Here is a 23,666-nt window from a genome sequence, read left to right as displayed (position 1 = left end):
TAATAGTCATAGATTCAACTATTAATAGGAGAAGAGTGCATGTCATTAAGATCTCTTTAAAGTTTCTATTATCTGAAACATTCACATTTGATCAAATAACAAATTGTTTGTTTGGATCAATTTTTGAATGGATCAAATGATCAGTGAGAATACAAATATTTTTCAGGATAAAATAGTTGCATTGTTGTCAAGCTTTTTAGTAATTGAGAATTACTAAGAAGTGGACCTAAGTTCGTAATGTTACTATATGTCAATTTAAGTAATATTTAATTATTTAAAAATTTGACAAGTGTGACAGATAATCCATAATATTTAGGATTTTACATTTAAGTGATGGTGCTATATTTTGAAATAGTTTCAAAGAGTAATTTATCTTGGTTTTCACTATAGTAGTAGAATGTTTGGCAATTAGTCAAGTTGTTTGGTTGATAAAAGTTCTTGACTAAACAAGAGACTATTTATAAGCTTGCAAACTACTTATTGTCCAGATATGTAATAATAAGAATGTTTTACACTTGAATAGGAAATTCAAGTTGCATCCTGTAAAAAGATTAATCCAGGCAGCTGATGAGATTAGCTTAGAGGAATAGTTTTTCAAAATCTCTTTACTAAGGGATTGATGTAGGATGTGCATATGTTGAGAACATATAAGACAACTTGATGGCTTTAATGTACAAGTGGGAGTTTGTTGAAAATGTTATATCATCAATCCATAATTATATGAAAATTATATAAACTAATTTATATGATTTAATAACGGGCATTGGTAAGTCCTTAGGTTTTAACCTAAAACTGTTAACGACTGGGGAAGGGACTGGACATCCTGTGTAAATAGTCGTCGTATTGTGGGTACCTAGGAATGGAGATTCCAGGACACAGGTACGAGTGTACATACAATGTGTACATTGAACCAGATCATATGAGAAAATTTAAAGTGTGTGTTACTGTCTGTTGATTTGAAACAAAATTCTCGTGAGTAGTGTACGATCGATCCTTTGACCTAAGGGGTTCTTATCGATGCGATCACACATTGTGAATTTTGGTGCACCAACGGTTGATGTCACCCTGACTATATATCGGTGTACTGAATTCGTATTGTTTGATCGTATTCGAAAGAAATTCCTAACAAGAAATCCACTACCCTTAGTGGGAGAATATCAATGAGAGAGAATGACTGTACTTGATTAGACATAAATCCGGTACTGATGGCATTTTTGTAAATAGTTTACAAAATTTTTTAAAATTAATATTATTTATTAATATTTATTTTCGTAAAAAATTTTGAAAAATATTTTCTTTGGTCCAATCAGAATTACAGAATCTTTGAAACTTTTTTTATAGACTGGGGATATGACATTATACATATGCTCTATAGTCTATAATGTGATATTGTATTGTAGAGGGACTGATGCGTAATAATCTACTTAAATTAGGTAATGATTGTTACATCTACCAGGCATCACATGTGTTGATTAACCATATATTATGAATACAGTATTGTTAAGATGCATATCATGCTAGATGGAATCCTAATGGGATCCTAACCTATATGTATAACATTTTAATGGTCATGAATTCTTTTTGTAGTCTAAGATTTTGAATCCTCATAAGAAATGAGATCTCATATTAGGATGGAGGAGATTGCTAGGAAAAAGAATTTTATATTATTTATTTTCCTATTGATAGGAAAAGAATTTTATATTATTTATTTTCTTAATAATTTTGATCTTATCTTATATGATAAGATTGGGTTTGGTTTAGTTGTTGGCTCTAAATAGGAAATCTATTACTTAGTTGGATGTTACTAGAACACTAACTAATAGGAGATTCTGATTGACCAAGAATATATTAGATTGACTTAACTAAAACAAAGTGATACGAGAGAACAGTTCTCATGGTTCTCACCCTCCTCTAGAAAACGCCTCTCCCATCTCTCTCTTCCTTTTGGAGTGATCGAGTATGATGATTAAGGTTTTATGAAAACCCTGACTATTGTAGAGGAGCTGAGATCCAAGGAAACGCAAAGTTGTATGTGTGAGAAGGACTCACTGCGAAAAGGCTAAGATCGCGTGGAGGCTTTGCACTTGTGAAGTTTCAGGTAGCGATCAAAACTCTGTTATTAATTATTTGTTGAATGATCGACTCTACCGATAGGACGATCCGAATCCCTTCTGCGGATACTTTCTTTCAGGTTGGGCTCTAGGTTAAGTCTAAGGAAATCTCACCCATACGAGTAGAAATTATTTTCTTAGGATGCTCAAGGTTAGAACTATACTTCAAAAACTCACCCAATTCTCAGCGAAATTTAACTTATTTCCACAAGGCCAAGAAAAACATGAGGCGAATTAAGGGGTCAGCACAAGTTCGGTTGAAATTTCAATGCACTTTATTGTTTGTACTCTGTATTGGTGTAATTGCAAAAAATATGGTATTAGAGTTATTGGGACTTGGATGTCTATATTACATGTACTTAATTGTATTATTTTATAAATAATTAATCAATGTGATATTACATGTACTTAATTGTATTATTTTATAAATAATTAATCAATGTGAAAGGGATCGGCACACTGCCCGAGCACGATAAAGTAGCACGTAGTACCAATAAGGGCATGGGATGAAGCATCATACAAGAGAAGCCACGGGTCATTTCAAAGGGGGAAGAGAGATACACAAAACTGGCTTTAGCTTAGGGTACATTAGCAGTGTGTCTTAACCTTTTTCCCATAAGCAATATTATGTTTCTTCTTTTATGGTGCATAATTTACTTGTTTTATTTGCCTTTTTGTCTGCTTTTATTACACCGATGTGTAGAATAAGCAAACATTAAACGAGGTATACAATAAAGTTCGGTACATACTGCCAATCAAGAGTGCGAATCCAAACCACCACTTCGTGTGTAAGCTAAAATAAGATTTTCCCTTGAAGTATCATAGCTTAATATGACCATTTGTCCCTCGAAAGGGCCAACTGAAACATGGTGGCACAGAAGGCACTGTTTCAACTGAAATTTCACTCATTTGGTCTAATCAAAACATGACTGAGTACAAGTTTTCGAAGTCGGAACAAAGTGCTTCTTACCTGAACAATCACCATTCACCACCGGAAGGTAATTAAGAATATGATGGAAAGAAGTCCGAGGTCAGGAGAGGAGGATCGTCCAGATCCATCCGTAAATTAATTTCATTTCATTTCAATTATTTCAAAGTCTAATCTTCAAACATTGCAACTCAACTACAGTGTACAACTATAAAGTCCAGCAGTTACAATGGAATATCACCATAGATTTGCTTCATTGGCACAGAAGCATGAATAAGATAGTGGGCAATACAACTACTCGCTGGAAGTATGTGTAAAAGTTACATACCAGCAAAGCTTGAAATGCTGCTACTGTATAACATGAACCCAAGGTGGAAAATTAACGCTCAGTTCCCACTGGCCATTAAACTCTTGGGGCATATATGACTGAACCAAGTGGAAACGATGCTGCCTCGTGAAATAAGGTAAACGATGAATGCCACATATGCTGCTGTAGCAGCACAAACAAAAGAGCCAAATAATACTCCATTTACTTCAAGTGAGAAGAAATCCAATAGAAGATACCCATTGATAAGTATTACCAAGGCAGCCACAAGCCACGCTGAAGTCTGCATCATAGATATAAAATCTTTATTAGAACATATAAAAGCAATATTCTTTTATAGTCAATTTCACTAACACAGGAACTAATCATTCAGTTTTCATAGAAGAAATTTCCAGTGTTCAAGGTTAACAAGGATTTGATGTATACAATATGAACTGCTAAAAAATAAGAACCCCCAATGGCTCTATCTTGCAACCTTATACACCTCTAGAATACCCTGATTTTTAAAAGCTTGCTTGACAATTTTTTACCCCCGGGGAAGGGAGGGGGTTTACTTGCTTTTGTAGAAATATTGTTCAAGTTTAATTTACCCAAACCCTGCAAAACATGCAAGTTTTATATAATTTTATTTGGCATATTACACACACCAAATTTATCAATGTTAAAATGAGATCCTAACCTGAAGGGCAAAGTTTAAGGAAAAACACTATCAGACAGAACTTGCAATATTGAAAATAGAACAGAGATTCCAGATCCATGGTATTGGCATGATTTCTAGGGCCAAGACAAAATATAGGGGGGTAAAAGAAAGGAAAAAAATGAGTTAATGGGGAAACAGGAAAGATGAGGGGAAATAAGGAGAAAAACCAGAGAGAGACTGGAAAAATAAGAAGAAAAATGGGGAGAAGAAGCAGTAGCAACTGCCACAACCGCCAAAAAGGTTGCAACGACAGCAACCATCACCACCATCCACCGTCAAGAAGAAGAAGACCTCTCATATTTATAAGTAAAAGGGGAAGAATTCATTTTTCACACTTAAGTACCCCTGTAAAATAAAAACTAATATGAGATAAGTGTTTTACACAAACAACCCCCGTTTTATAACAATTTGACCACCAAGGCAACAAGCACCTGGCCACCGCTTAGGCTCGCCTTGCTGCCATGACAACTATGATATGGAGGGTGATGATATGGTCATTATGACAATTTCATAGGTGGGGAAATCTTTAGATAGGCCACATGTTAAATTTATTGGACCATTGTAATTGTATGGCCCACCATGTAGAACGATGTCTTCCCCGGGTTTTTTGCAAACATCCAAGTTCTTCAATAGAATCAACTTTCGTACACTTTCCAAAGCATTATATTGACATGTGGTATGACTAAAAAGTAGAAACTAACTAGATGGTGACATAAAATAAGTCTGATTAGTTTCAGCATTAACCAACCTGATACGTTGTAGATAATAGCTAGGGGATGTGTGGGGATCTGCCTCAAAATTTTTCTTATTTCAATAGAAAGAAGATCATTTGGAGAAACAACACATCTCTTGGCTTGGGGTTTAGTAACCATATTTGGGTGTGGGGCCACCTACACATACGAAGAGGTGTATCTGTAAAAAGACCTGAAAACTGTTTTCTTCTTGAGAGGGACCTATATTTGAATAAATATAATTTATTATTTTTCCATAAGACACAGATAATCACATGAGTTTTTTCAAAACTTTGGGTGGGCACCCCAACCCCCGGGGTTCTGCCACTCTTCTAGGGTTTATAGATGATTAGTTAGATCAAGGTACCAAAGATAGTATTTTCTTGGTTCCTCACCAAGCCTTTTGGGATGTCTTCAAATAAGCTATGGACCTGGATGTGTTTTCATGGCTCAATAAAGGAGGAAATTGTGTAGGGAGCTAGAGACCTATAAGGGGAAATGATGCTAACACAAAACTAAAATGGAAAGTTTTGTAATCAATACCAGTAATGATTGCATAACTAATTCCAAAACATTCCAGATCTGGTTATTAAATTTCACTTTACTTTGCAATCAAATCCCTTGGATTTGAAAGGAAAATAAAATATTACATACGATAAGTACAATTACCAAATATGGTTAAAGTTTTAAGAAGGTTATACAATCATGATCACAACAGTTTCCTTTCTCTGTTTAAACCAATTTCACTTCCCTTCCCTTCCTTTTACTTGCGATCACACAGAGCAAATATTTCTGCGCACATTAGCCCATGCCCCGAACAGAACTCTGTAATTCCATTATAAATTGCAGAAAGCAAACCCTTAAGCATGTCTATGTGGTTTTGAAACCTAATTCCCACTCATTAAATGGCTTATCTAGTCTATCTGGCCAAATCTAACAAACTAGTTAGTTAAATCACACAGAGAACACACAAAGCTTATACAGCTATAGAAATAAGCCTTTGTAACCAATTACCAAAAAAAAAAAAACTGCAACACTATAGTGTGGGAGATTTTAATTTCTTTCAAGACTGATTATGTTAATAATCAACTACTTGGACTCTACAAAAGACCATATAGAAAGACTGCAGAATCGATCTGCATATTGGATCCACAGACCAAAATTCCAGAATTTCTACCTTAATTTTGGCTGCAACATTGTCACTTTTTTCTCTAAACAGTTGATTGTGAATGCATCACCATTTACCACCCCAAAAAAAAATATGCATCACTGTAGCTGTATTAGGCCTAGAGCAAGTAATATTTGCACTGAAGCTGGTTCATTTCTATTTAGTGCATCATTATCACCGTGAAGGCAAAAACAAAAGATAGTATAGTATCAAGAAAGAATTCAAAGAATAGTGACTGGAGGTCCTCTACTTTTTTTTTTTTTTTTTGGTAACAGCTGGGAAGTCTCAAAAACTTAAGATATGCTAAATGCAGAGATGAGTCCACCCAAATGGATCTTGAACAGGAAAGTGATTGCCACAGGAACACAATACAAAAATAATTTACTGTTATACTAAAAACTGGAGCAATGTACACAATTGATAAGTCTACACCATGCAAGAGATCCAAAAAAAAATAAACAGCATGGACATAAGAATGTGGGTACAACTATTTTAATAAGAAAGGAGTAACCAATGTGAAGAAAAGAAAGGTCAATGATGTCACTGGTAATATTGATGCCCATGGAGTAGTATCCAAAATGGTTTTAAGTATCGGTGCTATCGTTCCATATCGCCAATACGTATTTCCGTATCGGTAGATCGGCACGATACATACCGAATACGCTACGGAGAATTTTGGGCCTCTTTTTGTGTATCGGCGTATCGTACGTATCGTATCGTGCCGTACGGTACCGATACATACGATACGAACTTTTGAAAATCTGAAAATTCCCGAGAGTATCGATACGTATCGTATATCACCGTATCGGTAGTATCGTATTGTGCAGTATTGTACCGTATCGGTACGATACGGCTACTTAAATGTGAATTTTTTGTTGTTTGAAACAAACACTTCACACTCTCACCAACAGTTTTCTATATTTTGTTTCTTTCTTCCCCTTTGATTCACACACCTTTTTGGAGACTCAAATGGTAGATTGAAAGAAACATTGTGGAAGTGAATGGTTCAAAGAAGGAGAGAAACATAGTCTAAGAAGAACCTTGAAGGCTTGAACTTGAAAGTTAAAACATTTGAATAGTAAGTTCTTGAATCTTTACTCACTTTTTTCAACTTTAACCTTAGATTTTCAAGTTTTTTTATAAATCTAAGGTTCATCATACTTATAATCTCATTTTGTGCATCATTATTACATAAAATCATTGGATTTACAAACTTTTTTCAAAAGAAAATGAGAGTTTCAATTTTTTTCAAATTTCTTAGATCTACTCATGCTCAATGGTTCAAAATGTTTAGATTTTTTATATGTTATGTAAAAACAAGTGTTCTACAACTTCCATGGAAATTTTTTATTTTTCTCAAAAAAATATATTTTTTTTATTCCGAAATTAATTTAAAAAAAAATTGAAAAATCCCCAATTTTTTTATTTTTTTTTAGAAAATTTAGTTCATTCAACTCTTAAAAATAATGTCATAACTTATAATTACTAAATACATGATTTCAAATGAAACCCACATTTTTTCCCCAAAAAAGTGAGGGTTTCAAATTATTATTTTTTATTTCTCAGATCTACTCAAATATATTGATCCACACTTTGTTGATTTTTTATATGTTCTTTAAAAACATTTAATCTACAACTTCTATAAAAAAAAATTTAATTTTTCTACAATGAATGGGAGACCCACTACCATAAATATTTCGACTGGGGTAAATATTGTGCCTATATTCGACAAGTGCAGAATATCATCGTAGTTGCTCCTATTGAAGAAGAAGGTCCTAGCCAAGGATTTGAACCACCACGACACTCTTCACGGCACTCATCACAGTGGCAATGGCAATGAGGAAAGAAAAAACTGTAAGAAACTCAAACCTCATCATTTTGAACATTTTCAACTCAATATATTTGTCTATCAATACGATACCCTCTACTTAAGTATTTATGCATTCTACATGTTATATATAGCTTTTTTTAACTGTTTTTTTATGCAAAAGTGTATAAAAATGTGTTCCCTATCCATTTATGTGCGTATCTTTAGCGTATCTTAGCGTATCTCCGATACGATACGATACCCTCCGATACATATCTTAATTTTGACCGACCGATACGGCGACCGATACCGATACTTTAATCCTTGAATTCACAAACAAAAAGTGCAAATATAGATACAATTTCTACTGAAGCAATTGAATGCACATGATCCAAATACTGCTAGGATTTAGGATCAATGTCAACCATGTCAATCAAAGTGACAAGATCTCTAGAAATACAATTAATGTTTACCCAAAGTAACAGCGATCCAAGTCATGGATTGACATCATAGAATGGAATAGCTTATCAAAAAAACAAAGATAGTACCAAATAATAGGCTAGCATCTCACCTTGAGAGTACGACCAATCTTAAAGGATCCCATTAGCTCTTCCTTGGAGACCAAGCAAAGCAGGGGAATAAGGGCAAAAGGAATCTGAACCGATTGAAGGACATTAAGCCATTCATTAAGAACATCCAATGTAGATTCAGATGAGTCAAACACAAGGGCAACAATTATAGTCGGGACGATAGCGAAGCTTCTTGTGATCAAGGACCGCAACCATTTCTTCAAACGGAGATTGAGGAAACCTCCCATGATAAACTGACCTGCATAAGTCCCTGTGATGGTACTACTCTGCCCAGCCGCCAATAACCCAATACCCCAGATGTAGAGAATTGGGAATTTTCCTCGTCCATACTTCTCTTGGAGATACTGTCCCGCATTTACTAGGCCTATGCTATCAGCTTTATCTGTACCATAAAATCCCTTTGCAAAAACAGTTGTAACAAAGAGGTTGATCATGAAGGAGATGGCTAAGGCAGCAGTGGACTCAATGGTATAGTAATTAAGGGCCTCTTGGACCCGGCCTCTCTTGTGGGTCTCAACCTTCCTTGATTGTACAAGAGCAGAATGCAAGTACACATTGTGAGGCATGATTACACAACCTACAACACCAACGGCTTGGCGTATTGTCCTCGAGCTCAATTTTGGAACCACAACACCTACAAAAAGGAATTGACCGATTGGGTACTTTTAGTCGTGCAAGTACAATAATACTATGGGGGGAAGGCAACACAAGGCACAAAGGCAGCTGTCTCACCTATTAGAAGTTCCTTTCCACTGGGTTTGGTCTCGCCAAACATCCAGGCAAATGAAATTGCCATTGTTCCGATGAGAACTGCAAAAACGGCTTCCAGCTTCCTCACTCCATAGTTCTCAAGGAATAAAAAGATGAAACTGTTAACAGCAGAAAAAAGCAGACAAGTTCACATATCGAGCCATGACTATCTCTTAACAAAGTGACTGACTGGTTTCTTCTAATCAGATAAGACCTATGACTTGGGTGCATCCTCTGTCCCCTCAAAAAACAATCAGGAATTCAATTCATGACAAGAGAAACCTTGAGAAGACTGGAATCTGTCAGAAGAGAACATATGGATTTGGAAGGAGATAATTTGAAGTAAACTTTTATATTTCAACAACCCTAATTTATATTATAAATTCAATCGGGGAAAAAATGAAAGAAAAACCAAGAACTATCATCGTAAGAAATTTCAAAATATTTGAACTCCACATAATCAAATAATAGCAAACAGATAGAACACAAAAAGGGAGGGGGTGGGTGAAGGAAAAAATCAAACTCATAGCCCAAATTAGAAACGGAAAAAGCAGAATGAGAAAATTAACAGAAGAGAAAAGGTGAATTACCAATCAGAAGCTGTAATGACAACCCCAGCCCAGAGCGGAAGAATTCCATTGCTGAGAATCTTGATGGCAATAGCGCTGCCAATAACCTCCTGAATATCAGCCCCAATCAAGGCCAGCTCCGTCATAATCCACAAAAGGTAGCCCGCCCATGACGGGTACTCCTCCCTACAGAGCTCCGCTAAGTGCCGGCCCGTGGCGACACCAAGCCTAGCCGACAACATCTGAATCAAAAGTCCCATGATGGTAGCCCACATCAATAGCCACAACAAAGAATAACCCGCGATAGCTCCCGACTGGAGATCTCCTTCAAGGTTTCCAGGATCGAGGAAAGCAATACTCATGAGGAAACCTGGCCCCGTAAACAACCATAATTTCTTCCATGAAAAGGGTGGAACTGTAGAAAAATCCTTGTTTTGGATGCTCTCACCCTCGTCGACACCCACTACCACAACCTTCTCACTGGACTCGAAAGCTGTCTCTGTGTCATCTTTTTCTTCTTCAGAATCCGGAGATCGAGTGGGTAATAAGCTTCCCGTCGCTTCTTCCTCTTCTCTCAGTTGTTGTGAATATTTAGCAGGCATTTTCAGTTGATTAAAACTTGGATTTTTGGAAGGAATAAGCTATGGAGAGAAGGATGAAGAAGATGGAACAGAACCTTTCTTTTCTTTTAGATGAACGATTGGTCACCCTTTTTATAAGGAGGAGGGACTGAGGGAGTCCCTGTGGGACTATAGGGAGTGGGGACTTTCCAAAAAGTCTACAACTCTAAATTGTAGGTGTGTGTTTTTGTGCCTTAATTGGAGGATGAGGCATGGACGGTCCAGATCTTCTCTTGTAAGCTGGAAATGTGACATTGAAGTGGGGACATACGGAAACGTGGCATGACCTCGTGGAGTTGCGGCGCGACATACGGAAACGTGGCATGACCTCGTGGAGTTGCGGCGCGGAGTAGCGACACAGACTGGTTAGCAAGAGGCGTACATAATACACTGTGACCGGTGGGAGAACGAAAAATCTATCATGTGAAAAATATTGATAAAATTTTCCTTTAACTTTTCAAACAACAATGCTTGCAATTGCCTTTTAATTCATAGTCTTTATCAGCATAAGCATATCTTGACAGTAAAGATAAGTCCATGGTTGTTTCGTTTACATGGTCATACCAATCACTGGATAAGAAGCTAGCATAGTAATTGGAAAACAATGTCTCAATATTTCACTCCCACATCCACTATTGAAATTGTCTCATGATTCCTAAATTTTAATCTTCAGATAATTTTCTAATATTAAATTATAATTAATTTTACTAAAATTTTCTAATGAAAAAAAAATTTAAGGACAAACAAAAGTTCCATGTTGTAGATATTTAATGGCCGAGAATACCTTATATCACAATAGTATCACTATTAAGAACTCTTTTGTCTTTTTCTTGGATTAGGTGTTTTTTCATCCATTACTATCTTTTATGGTTGGATGAGACTTTAAGGGGGGCGAGATGTTGGACTTTGTAGGATATACGTGTAAAGATTAATGATTCTCTCTCTTCAAGGAGGAAAAAATTTTGTTTTTCTCTCATAAATCATCCCTCCAAACCTATGATATCTATAAGATCGAGTATGAAATAATGTTTATTTATTTGAAATTAAGTATCTATTTCCCTCCTTATCTTCTTAGTATTGAAAATCTTGTATTTTACATATTGGAAAAGATTTTCTATATGCCCATGTGCAGTTTTAAGCACTGGAAGGAGTATTATGCGAAACCTGTCAAATTGGGAGTATTTGGAATAATTTATAGTGGCAAGAGATAATGTATCCACTTAAACGTATCATCCCAGTGGGTTCGAGAATCTTTTTCCATAATGAAAACTTAAAATAAGAATGATCAAAGGATAAAATTTTCACTCTCCCAACAGTCATGTAGCGCAACTAAGAAAGCTCGGGTTGGAGTTGAAGCGGGTGTGGGCACAGGGCGTGGGGCACGGGGGTTGCTTGTTGGGCTTGTGTCGCCGTCGTGGATAGCGCGTGGAGTGCTCGGGCTTTTGTCTCCTTTTCGGAGGAGTATGGGTCTTTGACTGCTTGAGGGTGGGGGGGTTTCACGATTAAAGTATTGTTTATTTTTTTGGTAAGAAAAGATAAAGGTATATCTCCACCATAACAAAGCAGCTTTTACCTTTACTTTTGTTTTTTAAAAAAACTGATTACCTCAACTCATTCGCAAAAGGAGAATGCTCACGTTGGGTTGGAAGTTGGGGAGAGAGAGAGAGAGAGAGAGAGAGAGAGAGAGAGAGAGAGAGATCACTTCGTGGCTCACTCACCGATTTAGTTTAATGAGTTTTGTCGTTGTTGCGCGCGGAACAATGCGAGAGTGGGACGGGGCAAGTTGATTCTGACGAGGGTGTATACTGTATGGATAGAGATAAAGAAAGGCATTACAATATGCTTGTTTGGCTCAGGGTGATTTGGCTTTTGGTCTTGTCATAATATGATACTGATAAGGACATTCTGCATTTTAGTGCAACACAATTTGAGAGTTGAGAGACCTTGTAGCAAAGTCGAATTGTGTAAGCTGTTTTTTGGGCATCTAAAACTGTTCTTAGGACCCATTTGATAACGTTTCTGTCGTTTCTGTTTCAAGAAACGGTAGAAACAGAAATAAAATTGAAGGTGTTTGATAAGTCATGTTTTTAGAAGTCGATGATAACCAGTGAAAGAATTACCACAAGTCGTTTCCAGAAACGACGAAACAAGTTCAACTTGTTTCGCCTGGGTCATTTCTTGAATCATAAATAAGTAAAAATTTATATTTCAATTTCTAAAAATAAGTGAAACAGAACAGTTTTATCAAACGTTTTTTGCTCCGTTTTTACTGTTTCTGGAAATAGAAACGACAGAAACGCGTTTCTTGAAACGTTATCAAACATGCCCTTAGTTGTTTATTCCTTTTTATAGAATTTCTATTTTTGCTTTTAGGTTAGGATTGGATTATCTAGGGTGTTCTCTCTCACATACATGAAATTACCTTATTATCTTTCTATCTACGAAATCAGTCCGTTGCATTTTCATTGATGCACTTTCTCGAGCCTTAGAAATTATGTGCGGCATTCTATCTCAAGCTTTTGTGAGTAGTAGATTTTTCAAAGTAGAAATCAAAACCAGCCAGTCGGAGTAAATTATGGAATGTATAGATCATGATTTGAAGAATCGGAATGTCGATTTGATCAAATCAGATCGAAATCCCTAATCCAATTCCCAATTCATGTCGATTCTTAAATTCAAAAAATGTGTAATTTTTAGGGTTCAGGCTGATTTTCGGTTATTCCTATAAACTCTGATTGAATCATAATCGAAATTCATAGAGGCCAATTCCATTGCTAATTTTGCTTACTTTGACCTAATTCACATTAGGATAAAACTAAGGGGGATGGGGTTGATTTATACAATTTTATTTATCATCTGTAGGCTACGGAGGATCCCGATCCAACAGAGCACAGTCGACCTCTCTCAGATCTGGATAATTAACCAGATCGATCACACTCTCTGGAAACGTTCAGATCCTCTGGACTCCCACAAAGAATAACTAGCAAAGTGAAAGAATTAAATAGTAGATGTGCTAAAGTTGGATAATTGACTAAAATGAGTTCAAAAGATAAATAGAAAGACAAATGAATGGAGAACTAGAAGTCCCAGACATACAGCGTTTAAGAAGTTCTGAACAAAGCATCTGAGACACATACAATTTATGTAAACTGAACTGTTAGGATTTACATACACTTCGAAATCCTCACCTTGCAAACAGCAACAAACAGAACCCATAATGCAGCTTCAATTTCTTCTTAAACCTGAAGTTCTTAAGGTGCTTCTCCAATCTCATCCCCAAAAATCCAATACAGTAAGCATAAATTTTATTGGCAAAAAAAAGATAAAGGTTAATGTAAAATGAGAGAGGACTCTAGACTCGCATAATATTATGGTTTCTCCACTAGCCAGCACCCTTTCTCTTCTAGGAGTTGGAGTCGGAGACGGAGAGAGAGGGTTTCAGATAGATTCAACAATCGTCGGAGTCCTGAGGGATTCAGATAGAACGGATTTGTGGGAGTCGGAGTTGATAATATTAATTCAGGAGAGGGAGAGGGAGAGGGAGAGGGAGAGGGAGAGGGAGAGATTCACATAGAACCGCCGGAGAGGGAGAAGAAGAGTAACTATAGAGCGGCAGTGGTGGGCAACTTAGGTAGGATAACAGATACAAACGGATGAGATCAATTATGTTTCATGATCAATAAATGCTAGTATATTTAATTTCTAGGTGATCTGTTAGCATATCTGTATTTTTCCCATAATATATATATATATGTATATGTATATGGATATGTATATGTATATGTCATATTTTAATTTGATACCCTCTTTCTCCATTGTGTTCAATCGATGGAAGCCTTGGTTCTCATCGGAAGAAGAAACTGACTTAAGAGGCGACATTATTTTCATCGACAAAGCCCTGGAGGCCTATCTGCAAGGCCAGAACCCTCTTTCTCAATGAAAACCAATCAACATATACAATGGGAGCTCTGTCTCTCTCCCTCTCTATCTCTCCATTAAGTGGTTAAGGGAACTGTCCTCAAGAGATGTTGTTCTCATCGTCAAAACCCTCACAATAGATATGCAAGGCCACAAATCCTCCATCAAAATCTATTGATTCCCAGGTAACATCTCTTTCTTTTGAACGGGTTGTTCTTCTTTACTATAACCTCTCCGTTCCTCTTCCTGATCTTCAGCCCCGTTGTGAGTCTGTAGTTACTGAGAAGGGGATGATCCACTCTTCATGATCTTTCTTTAAATACTCAATTTTGATTTTCAAAATTCATGGTTGACACTCGAGCCTGGAACCTTTAATATTTATGGGTTTTGAGGATTGGGGATGGATAAAAAATAGTAATGGTTGTGGTCTTGTGACTATTTAGGGTTTTCTTTGATGAGCAAGAATCAATGGTTGATTTGGACCTGTAAAGGAGGGCGATATATACCTAGAAATTCCTTTTCTGAACTAGGTTTCTCTCAGATATGGTAGAGCTTTGTTCAATGGCCTCTTCTACTTCACCTCCCAGGATATTTAAAAAACCGCAGGGCCTCTGCAGATGACCTAAGGTAATTGATGCTCGATATTTATCTTCACTGATGGATTTTATCAGATTTTACAATCTGATTGTTGATTTGTAATGTGATTGTAGTTTGGGTTTATATAATTGTAGACCTTTAGAACAGGGATGATCAATTGTTTCTCTCAGACATAGTCAAGCTTTGTCTGATGGCCTCTTCTACTTCACCTCCTGGGCTGTTAAAAAAAATCGCAGGGCCTCTGCAGTTAACATAAGGTAATTCTTGCTCGATATTAATCTTCACTGATGGATTTTTTTTTATTTCTGATGTGATTATAATTTGGATTTGTTGAATTGCAGACCTTCCAAAAAGGGATGGTCAATTGTTTCTCCCTTACCTTTCCTTTATTTATTCAAACTCTAATTCTGAATTTTTCCAGGTAGGATATGATTGGGTTGCGATTAGTTTATGTCAAATTTTGTTCACTGAATTCATACTAACATCTATTGGTTTATGGATTCCCCAATGGAAGATTCTTCATGTTATCATTAGGTTGATCTTAGATTTTTTTTCCCCTTAAAGTAGCGAAGGTGCAGCCTACATGGAAAAAGTAAATAAGGTGTTAGCCATCTCAATTCTCAAGTTGGTATTCTATTGGGAAACTCTTGATTTTATTTGAAAATTTTACAAGGTTAGGATAGAATCTGTTGTCTAGATAATCCATCTAAAAGAGGAGTAATCAAATTCATATTTTAACGATTTCCTGTGTAAAGAAAGTGCCCTGGTTCCTATTCGATTCTCTGATCTCAGGATCATAATCTACAACTCTGATGTGGCATCTCTGTTTCAGAAAACCATGATTCTTATTTGTTTGCTACTTTGCAAATATTTCCCTGTATTTTTCTTTATCTACTCATTTTTTTCTTCTACTCAATTTTGCAGTATCTGATGTCATCCACCGTGGATAAAAATGTTCGTTTATGGCAGGAAATACTTGATGTGGTCTTTTAAGAGAACCATATGAAGAAGAAACAAAAGTAGCAAAATGAATAACATAATTGAGACCCAAAGGCTAAAGAAGCCAGCTTCTTCAATCCCAATTTTAAGGTACACTTTTAAAAAAAATATTTAGTCTATTACTTATATTAAATTCGATACTTCATTTATAAGTGTTTACATTTTGTTACTATGACTGGCCACATTTTAGTTTTGGTTTTCCAAACCAACAATATGGCCAATTACATATTGGGATTGTTCAATTGTATCTTGGATCATTGATTTCTATGACTTTACAATCCTTTTATAAAGCTTTACTCAGCCATAAAGTTCATTTGGCCTAAGTTACAGACTGAGGAGACTGAATATTTATACTCTTTCCATTGTTATAGAATCTTTGGAATCATAGTTGTCACTTGATGCGTTTAATCTGTGTTGCAAACTTGTGATATCACCGTATCAAAACAGATGAACGATTTGGGAGGAGCATCACATTAGTCTACCAACGGGTTGGTAAACTTAGCATTTTAACTCTGGTTTGGTAGATCCATTGAGGAAACACTGTCCTACAAGAGGAAATTCATAGAGAGGTGGTACAATGTCGGATTCAAGTTAAATGTATGATTCCTAATTTTGTGTTCTGTCCAGAATAAAGCCGACGAGATGATTTGGAGTATGTTCATCATGTTCTATTGTATTTTTCTGATGAAGGTAGGTTTTTTAATTCTGACCTAAAAATTGTTGAACAAGATCATTTTATAAAATTTACTTATCCACCTGTGTATGGGGTGTTCCCTTTAACCTTTGATTACTATATATCTCTATTTTTTATAGTATCAACTTTGATGGTTTGGATGTGATGGATATGTGTTCCAATTGTACCGACCAATATATGTTTATTTGTAGCCTTCTACAGTAGGGTCAAAAGATGCCACAAAGGAGCAAAAATATAACAAAATATGTAAAGAAAGCTATTAACTCCTATTGAAGTATGTATATGTATCTTCATTGACTTTGCATTTCTGTTTATAATTTATATTATTGTTATTGTAAAGTTGACTAACTGCCTGGTTATTTTCTTATCTAGGTTCTGTGCAGGACTCCTCTTGTGGAGTTCGCCAATCCTCTCATAGGAAACTAAATTACCCCTCCCCCCAATCCTCTATATCTCTCTCATCTACTAAAATATAAACTATAAATTTTCTCTTACCCTATTAGACTTCCGTGTCTCAAGTCTCAATTGAAAAATTGACTTCTTTGGACCGTTCTTATTTTACAAGGTCAAGGTTATTGCATTTCTATCTCAGTTTTTTGTGGTTAGTCTCTTTCAATATCTGATTTTAGACTAATGAGTTTTATAAACCACTTGGTCATGCTATAAGTTCTATGTCCAACTCAGCCCTACAAAGAATTATCAATCTTCACTCTTCAAGTGGTTTCATTTTTTTTTTTTCAATGACATTGTTGAAATAGTCATGAATATAACAGCAAGTTTTCTAGGCTTAAGGTAATAACTAATCATTGACCAATTATCCCATGTTGAAGCAACTACAATCGGTCTTTATGTGTTTTAAATAGGATATGAGATTATAGTAAGAAAAAATATCTATACATATTGGTAGGATATGTTTTTTGAGGATGCCAAATTCTGTTAGAATCATATTATATCGATGTAATAAGCATATAAAAGCTCCTCTACTATTCATGATTGTCATTCTACATATATTGCTCTTATTTGATTGATTCACTGGAAGAATAAAACCTTTGTACTAGCCTTTGTCTTATTCCTGTTTTGGAGCCTCTGCTCCCTCTTGCTGCCATCCATGCCAAACGTTTGACACGGCCAACTATATACTGATTTTGAGAAGCATCATTCCATGAATTTGAATTCCCTACCACAATCGTGTGACTGAATAGTGCATCTAAAATTTTATCAGAAAAGAGATGAAATCTCTACAAATGTGCAACAGTTTGATTGGCAGTTTGGTCCTGATTCTTTTAGTGAAATGGACTTTTTCCCCTACCCTTATTTGCCTTAATTGTCTTCTAAGGAACATTTTTTTAGGACAGTTTTGGTATCTTAATAGATTTGGTTACCCGAACCATTTTAAACTCAGACAACATGGATCACATTCAAGCCACTTTTGACTTAATATGGAATTGTTCTTGATGCCATAGGTATTTTCCATTAGTGAAGGGCCAATTGCTATAATTGTATCTTGGCATGTAGTATTGTACATTTACATTCATTCATCCACCGAATTTTGTTCTGTTGATAAGAAATTGGTTCATTTTAAAGACTTAAGAATGTCATGGCTGACATGCGCTGCTTCTAAATTTATATAATTATTCATGTCCCTTTTTTCACCACTCTTACAATTTTCAACCATACTGATTTTGCTAGATTATGATCTTTGAAAGCATGTTCTGTTCTTTAGAAATTATTTTGTTGTCATAGAACATGTTCTCTTATTTTATCTTATTATTTTTAAAGTTTAAGAGTTCTGAAGGAAAATGTGATCCGAAGGAGGTGTAAAACCCAAATAAAAAAGAAGAGAGTTTTACAAATGAGAAAAGTCTTCAACCAGAGGAGGTGGGAAACCCGAATGATCGGAGAATTTGTTTTAGTAACTTTGTTTTCATGGTTGAGCTTTTGTTACTAACAGTATCAAGCGTACTAAAGGAGTCTAGGCTGAATGGTCTTATGATGGGTATTACAATACCTAAAGTGCTGAAAACAAAAAGATTTAAATATAACCTCTGAAGTATTTAAATAAATATTTCTTATAGAATATAAAGTAAATACTTAAGCTTGGCTACAAGATACCTCTTATAGTTAATAAAAGAAAAGTCGGGGGTAAATTCATTTATTTTCCAATTTGGATGATAGTTATAAATGTTTGGTATAGTTTTTTTTTATGTGCTCTTACTTGATTGACTTGATATCTTGTGGTTTTTTGTAGCATTACTGAGTGAACATTGAAATTCATTAATCTCTGTAGCTATGAGAGGATATGAAAATATTTTATTTTATGATATAGTTGAGTATCAAGCTTAGGGAGGCTTAACTCATTGGCATGACAACATATATTGAGAAGGTAATGCATTTTCAGATAGCTTTGCCTTCTGAAGAGCTGAACTCATACTTGTATATGTGGGGCTTACCTCTTGGAGGCAAGCTAACAAGCATTTTTTTTTCTCCCCCAGTTCTATTGGCTTCAAAATTTTAAATTTTGAATTATTATATCTTAACCTTTTTTTTTTTCTTCCAGAAAAGGTATAAATCTATTAATCTAAGATTTTGATATAGTAGTGTTTGGGACTGATTCTTTTATGCAGGTTAGTGAGGCATTTCCACTAAGTGATGCATCCATGAATTTAGTCATTGGAACTTTTGTATTATGTTCTATTGTTGATGTTAATTTGACACTAGAAGGTATTTATTCCTTAAAGCATGTATTTTATTAGCTATGAAATATTATATTTCAATTTTGTATTCTTTATCTTTCTTTGGTCACGACTTTTATAAATTAAATATTGGTCTTTAGCTCAATTGGCAGAGTACTTGAGGTGTACAAAATTATTCCATACCTCAAGAAAATGGTGGTTCGAATCCATCAAGTCCCTTATCTATATTCATTTTAATTTCAATGAATATAAAATAATTCTTTATCTTTCTTTGATCACCCTCATTTTAATTTAAGGTTGTTTGACTGGAAATGTTACCACGAATTTTGTGCTACTCTATCTATCCATCATCAAAATTCGTGGTAACATTTCTAGTCAAACAACCTCAAATTAATGATTGTTGTCTTCATTACAAGTATGGGGTTTTGTGTTCCTCTAACTCACTTTCTTCTTCTATCATACTATCTATTTTTCTTCAATTTTTATAATATTTTTCTCTCATTTATTACTGTCATAGTAAAACACAATGAGCTGAGGAGGAAATGGTTATTTCTTATTTTTTTGTGTTTGATTTTGCTTCTGTTGAGGTTCTTTAATTTGAACCTGCACTCAAATAAATCAATTGGAGAAGTTGTATTTGAGGTTGTAATCTAACTTTACAAGGTTTGTGTTCAAATCAAATCAATATTTCTTCATAATCTGCTTTGTTTTTGTTTTGCTTTATTTTTTTTATCTTCCTCTAATCCTTTGTATCTTAAACCCTTGTTTGAATGATTTTTCTTTTCTTTCCAATTTAGATTGAAATAGATTGAGCCTCACAAAAATTTGGATCAGTAAATTTATGAAGGATGATTTTAGAATGAATTTAGATTGTTGTGGAGATTTAATTTCTCTGCCACCTGACAAATGCTCATACGTGCATTTGCACTTTTGTCTGTTTTATTAGTATTTAAATATTATAAATCTTCTCTTAAAATTATCAATGTACTAACTAGTTAAATCCATTTAAAATAACGCATATGTAATGTCAGCAATACTCCATTAGTCGTGGAGAGAATCTTAATCAACTTCTAAGAAAAGAAAACAAACATCAAAGAAGCAACACGCTAGCGGTGTAGACTGGCATTTGTCATGCCAAACCAATGAAGGCACAGGAAGGTACTATGCATTTCTACATGTCAACAAAAAGAGAATGTCAAGAAAAGAAAGATTGCTTGTAGAGCCTTTTCCCCCAAATAATTAGGGGTTTCAATTTAATTAGTTGGGGTAAACCAACGCGTAGCCTTGTGATCCTATCTGGCGTATGGGGCTTATAAACCAATTAAGAGTAGGTCAGATCATTGTCAAATATCATATATATACCTGTTAGTAGGATTTAAATGGATAGTTGAAAAATCTATTAATTTATATTTAATTTACATTCATATCTATTAAGGAGAATTCACATTAAAAAAAATATCAATTTTCAGAAATTGTTTGAATCAATTGGAAAGATTATCGAATGTGGATATGGATATTTCAGTTTCAGACTAGATATTTATCCAATTCGTTTAAGTTCAATTACAAAAATATGATTAAACAATATTTTATAATGCTAAAATACCCTTATTAATTCACAGTATATAAAAGTAATTAAATAAGAAATTTAATGAAAAAAAAATATGACATCTATGTAATTTCAAATGTGACATTTCAACATCGACTGTTGTGGGGTAGTGGAAAGATTCAGCCCTTCACTTTCTTGTATTCTCTAATTTTCTATTGTTCAACACATAGAGTGAAATCATGTTGCTCTCTTACCCAAAAAAATAAAAAAAATCACGTCGCTCTCTCTAACTCATGACCTCACTCTCTAGCCTCTACTAAGGATGTAAATGGATAGTCCAAAATCTGTATTCGTTTCGTGTTCATATCCGACTAAGATCCATATTAAAAAAAATTGAATTCCAAAAACTAGCAAAATTCTTTGTAATTATTCAATTTCAATTTGACAAGGTTACATCCCTGTCTGTTAGATTCGCTTTCAATATTTTGAGATTAGATCAATTATACACCTGTCGCTTTAAACAACTCCCCCCACACCCCCACCCAAAAAAAAAAAAAAATTTCTCTTGCTTTCTTAAATGTTCCTCTTCACTCTATAAGTGGTAGCAAGTGATCTAATCTTGAACCATACATGTGAGTTATCCGAACTCCAAGTTTCCCCCTATAGAAAATTTTATCATTTTTTTAAAGGAGGATTTCCCCTTATAAGATTTGTTGAATGGACTATAGTGTATAAGAAGCCTATTGAACTAATTAATAGTTGGATAAGCAACACAGTAGAATTGAAATATTGTCCCTAGCTACCATCATAAAATAAACAAAGTTATTATTGATTGGGAGCTTTAATGTTGGGATGAGGTAGGATTTGGACCACCTCTAGGTATCAAGATTTCAGACCAGAATATTCTTACACATAATGTGTTCATCTAAACCTCTTAGTCTATTTGTTGAGGTTCACTAATAGAAAAGAATAATTGAAAAGATGCCCAAGCCATCCCATTCATGATGTTGTCATCTCCATTTCATGCTTGTGGAGCTTTGGGCCTGGGGTAGAGGGAGCACCGAGGATGAAGTATCCAACTGTTTGTTTGGTTTTATTCTGGTCCATTTTTCACTTTGAAAAATCCCTTACCCCATGCCACTTCCATCCAAGCCCTCCCATGCTAAGTTCACAGAGTCAACTGCTAACTTCACAGAGTCAACTTCATAAACAAAGGGAACATTGCTTGGTCGCGTGGCCCTATGTCCAAATAAAAATTACCACCTATTCACATGAAATAAAAATCCCATTAATGTTTATGCCTTTACGCAAGCTCTCATTGGAGCCATGCTGGTGTAAAGGCTACACAACTAGATAATGATCTCTTGATCATAAAATAAAGGGAGTGTGGCTCACCCGACACGACACATGGATGCTAAATGACCAACCCCCCCTCTCTGAAATGCAAAATGATGTCCCTATGGATTCTTTATCATGCATTCCCATTGAACCCTGTGCACGTGTACAAGAATGAGCCACAATCCCCCACAAGAAACACTTCCCTTAAAATAAATCTTGAATTTTACTTGTTTTTTTCCTTTTATCAATTTTTTTTTTTTAAATATATGTTGGTTGGTTTGGTCGTTTTTCCCAAAAAAAAAAAAAAAAATCCGATAAGGACATGATTGGGTCGTTTCAACTGATCCGTCTCAAATTTTTATATTTTATTTGATAAATATTCTTCTCAATTTTTTGACACCGAGAAGGGGTCAAATTAAAAGGGCCGGGAGTCATGAATCATGATTATAAATATTGGAATCGGATTGGGCGTATCAACCGATCCCAATATGTGCCCGATCCTGAATCTATGAAACGGTTCTTATGATAGACAAATCGGTAAAAAAAAATTGGGAACAAGGGTAAACTCATTCAACAAGGCCCAATACATATAGGAATCAATATCCGCAGAGAGAGACCAATACAGATCCGATACCGATATTTATGATCACGCCGGCAGACGCTCCCTAATCGCTTCAGCTTGATTGGTACATCTACTAATTAAATCATTGGTTTTGCGCTTTCGCTCTTGCAAGGTTTGGTTTGGGCTTTTGTTTTTATTTATAATTATTTTGGTTTGTCCAAACGTAAAATCCTCGGCAACAGTGAACAGCAATAAAGAAAACAAAGTCGGAACTTGGAATTGGAACTGGGATTTAGATGAGAACCCAGTGGTCTGCCAAGCACGCACCTTAAGACTCATAAGTTAAAAGAGAGAAGGAGAATCGGTTCCAAAAGAATACGGAAATATCACTTCTTTTGCTTTTGTTACACTTTGTTTTAAGTCCAATTTTTCAATGGCAAAGGACAACACCTTTCACTTTCAATGGCCTTCCTTGTTGATTCATCTTCTACTCCACTTACAGAGATAAGATGAACCTCTCTCTCTCTCTCTCTCTTGGTGTGTGGGATGCAAGTTATCTGTTCGTTTGATGCCCTGAACAGAACATTGTAATTCTTTGATGCTCACCTCAACCCTTTAAAAAACTGAATTGGACCAAAACAAACTTTGGCTCAATGGTTTGGTTTTGGTTTGGTTTCGGTTTGACATCCCTACTGATTTGGTATTGGAGCTTCTCTTCTTTGCCCCCATAATGTTCAAGATGTACAAGATTTCTGCAATCCTTGAAATTGATTCAGTGCACTATATCAAACTGAGTGAGGTCTAGCACTTAGCACTTATCTCTCCTCCCCCCCCCCCCCCCAACTTCCTGTAATCTCCACATTTAAGCTTCTATGACATGTTTTATTTCTTTCATTTTCAATCTATCTAGGCACCCACAGCAGCTTAATTGCTCCAGCATATGGTCATTGACCTGGTTCTAGTGAAAACAAATTATCCACCATATTAACTGAATGAGTAGTTACCATCCAATATCCTCCA

General features: G+C 35.3%; 1 protein-coding gene and 1 long non-coding RNA gene across 6 annotated transcripts; one reads left to right on the top strand and one right to left on the bottom strand.

Annotated features, from left to right (window-relative positions):
• Positions 1–3,142: 3,142 nt before the first annotated feature.
• Positions 3,143–10,377, bottom strand: LOC122085157 (metal transporter Nramp3-like). The gene is made up of 4 exons (XM_042653614.1): positions 9,701–10,377; positions 9,093–9,229; positions 8,342–8,994; positions 3,143–3,647 (listed from the first exon to the last, which is right to left on the bottom strand). Exons 1-4 carry the CDS (start codon positions 10,279–10,281, stop codon positions 3,426–3,428), a joined length of 1,593 nt encoding a protein of 530 aa, XP_042509548.1. The 5' UTR covers positions 10,282–10,377; the 3' UTR covers positions 3,143–3,425.
• Positions 10,378–13,899: 3,522 nt separating this feature from the next.
• On the top strand, positions 13,900–19,295 carry LOC122084679. 5 transcript variants are annotated; one of them, XR_006141965.1, is made up of 4 exons: positions 13,900–14,402; positions 14,661–14,844; positions 14,949–15,903; positions 16,261–19,295. It is a non-coding gene; the product is annotated as an uncharacterized LOC122084679 (long non-coding RNA). The 5 variants fall into 5 exon arrangements; XR_006141967.1 differs by having other exon boundaries at positions 13,902–14,402; positions 14,949–16,503; positions 16,699–19,295; XR_006141966.1 differs by having other exon boundaries at positions 13,903–14,402; positions 14,949–15,071; positions 15,156–19,295.
• Positions 19,296–23,666: the final 4,371 nt, after the last annotated feature.

The sequence above is a fragment of the Macadamia integrifolia genome, chromosome 7 (genome assembly GCF_013358625.1).
Source record: "Macadamia integrifolia cultivar HAES 741 chromosome 7, SCU_Mint_v3, whole genome shotgun sequence".
Classification (NCBI taxonomy): Eukaryota; Viridiplantae; Streptophyta; class Magnoliopsida; order Proteales; family Proteaceae; genus Macadamia; species Macadamia integrifolia.
The sequence above is the reverse complement of the archived record's forward strand: the minus strand, read 5'-3'. Positions and strand labels throughout refer to the sequence as shown.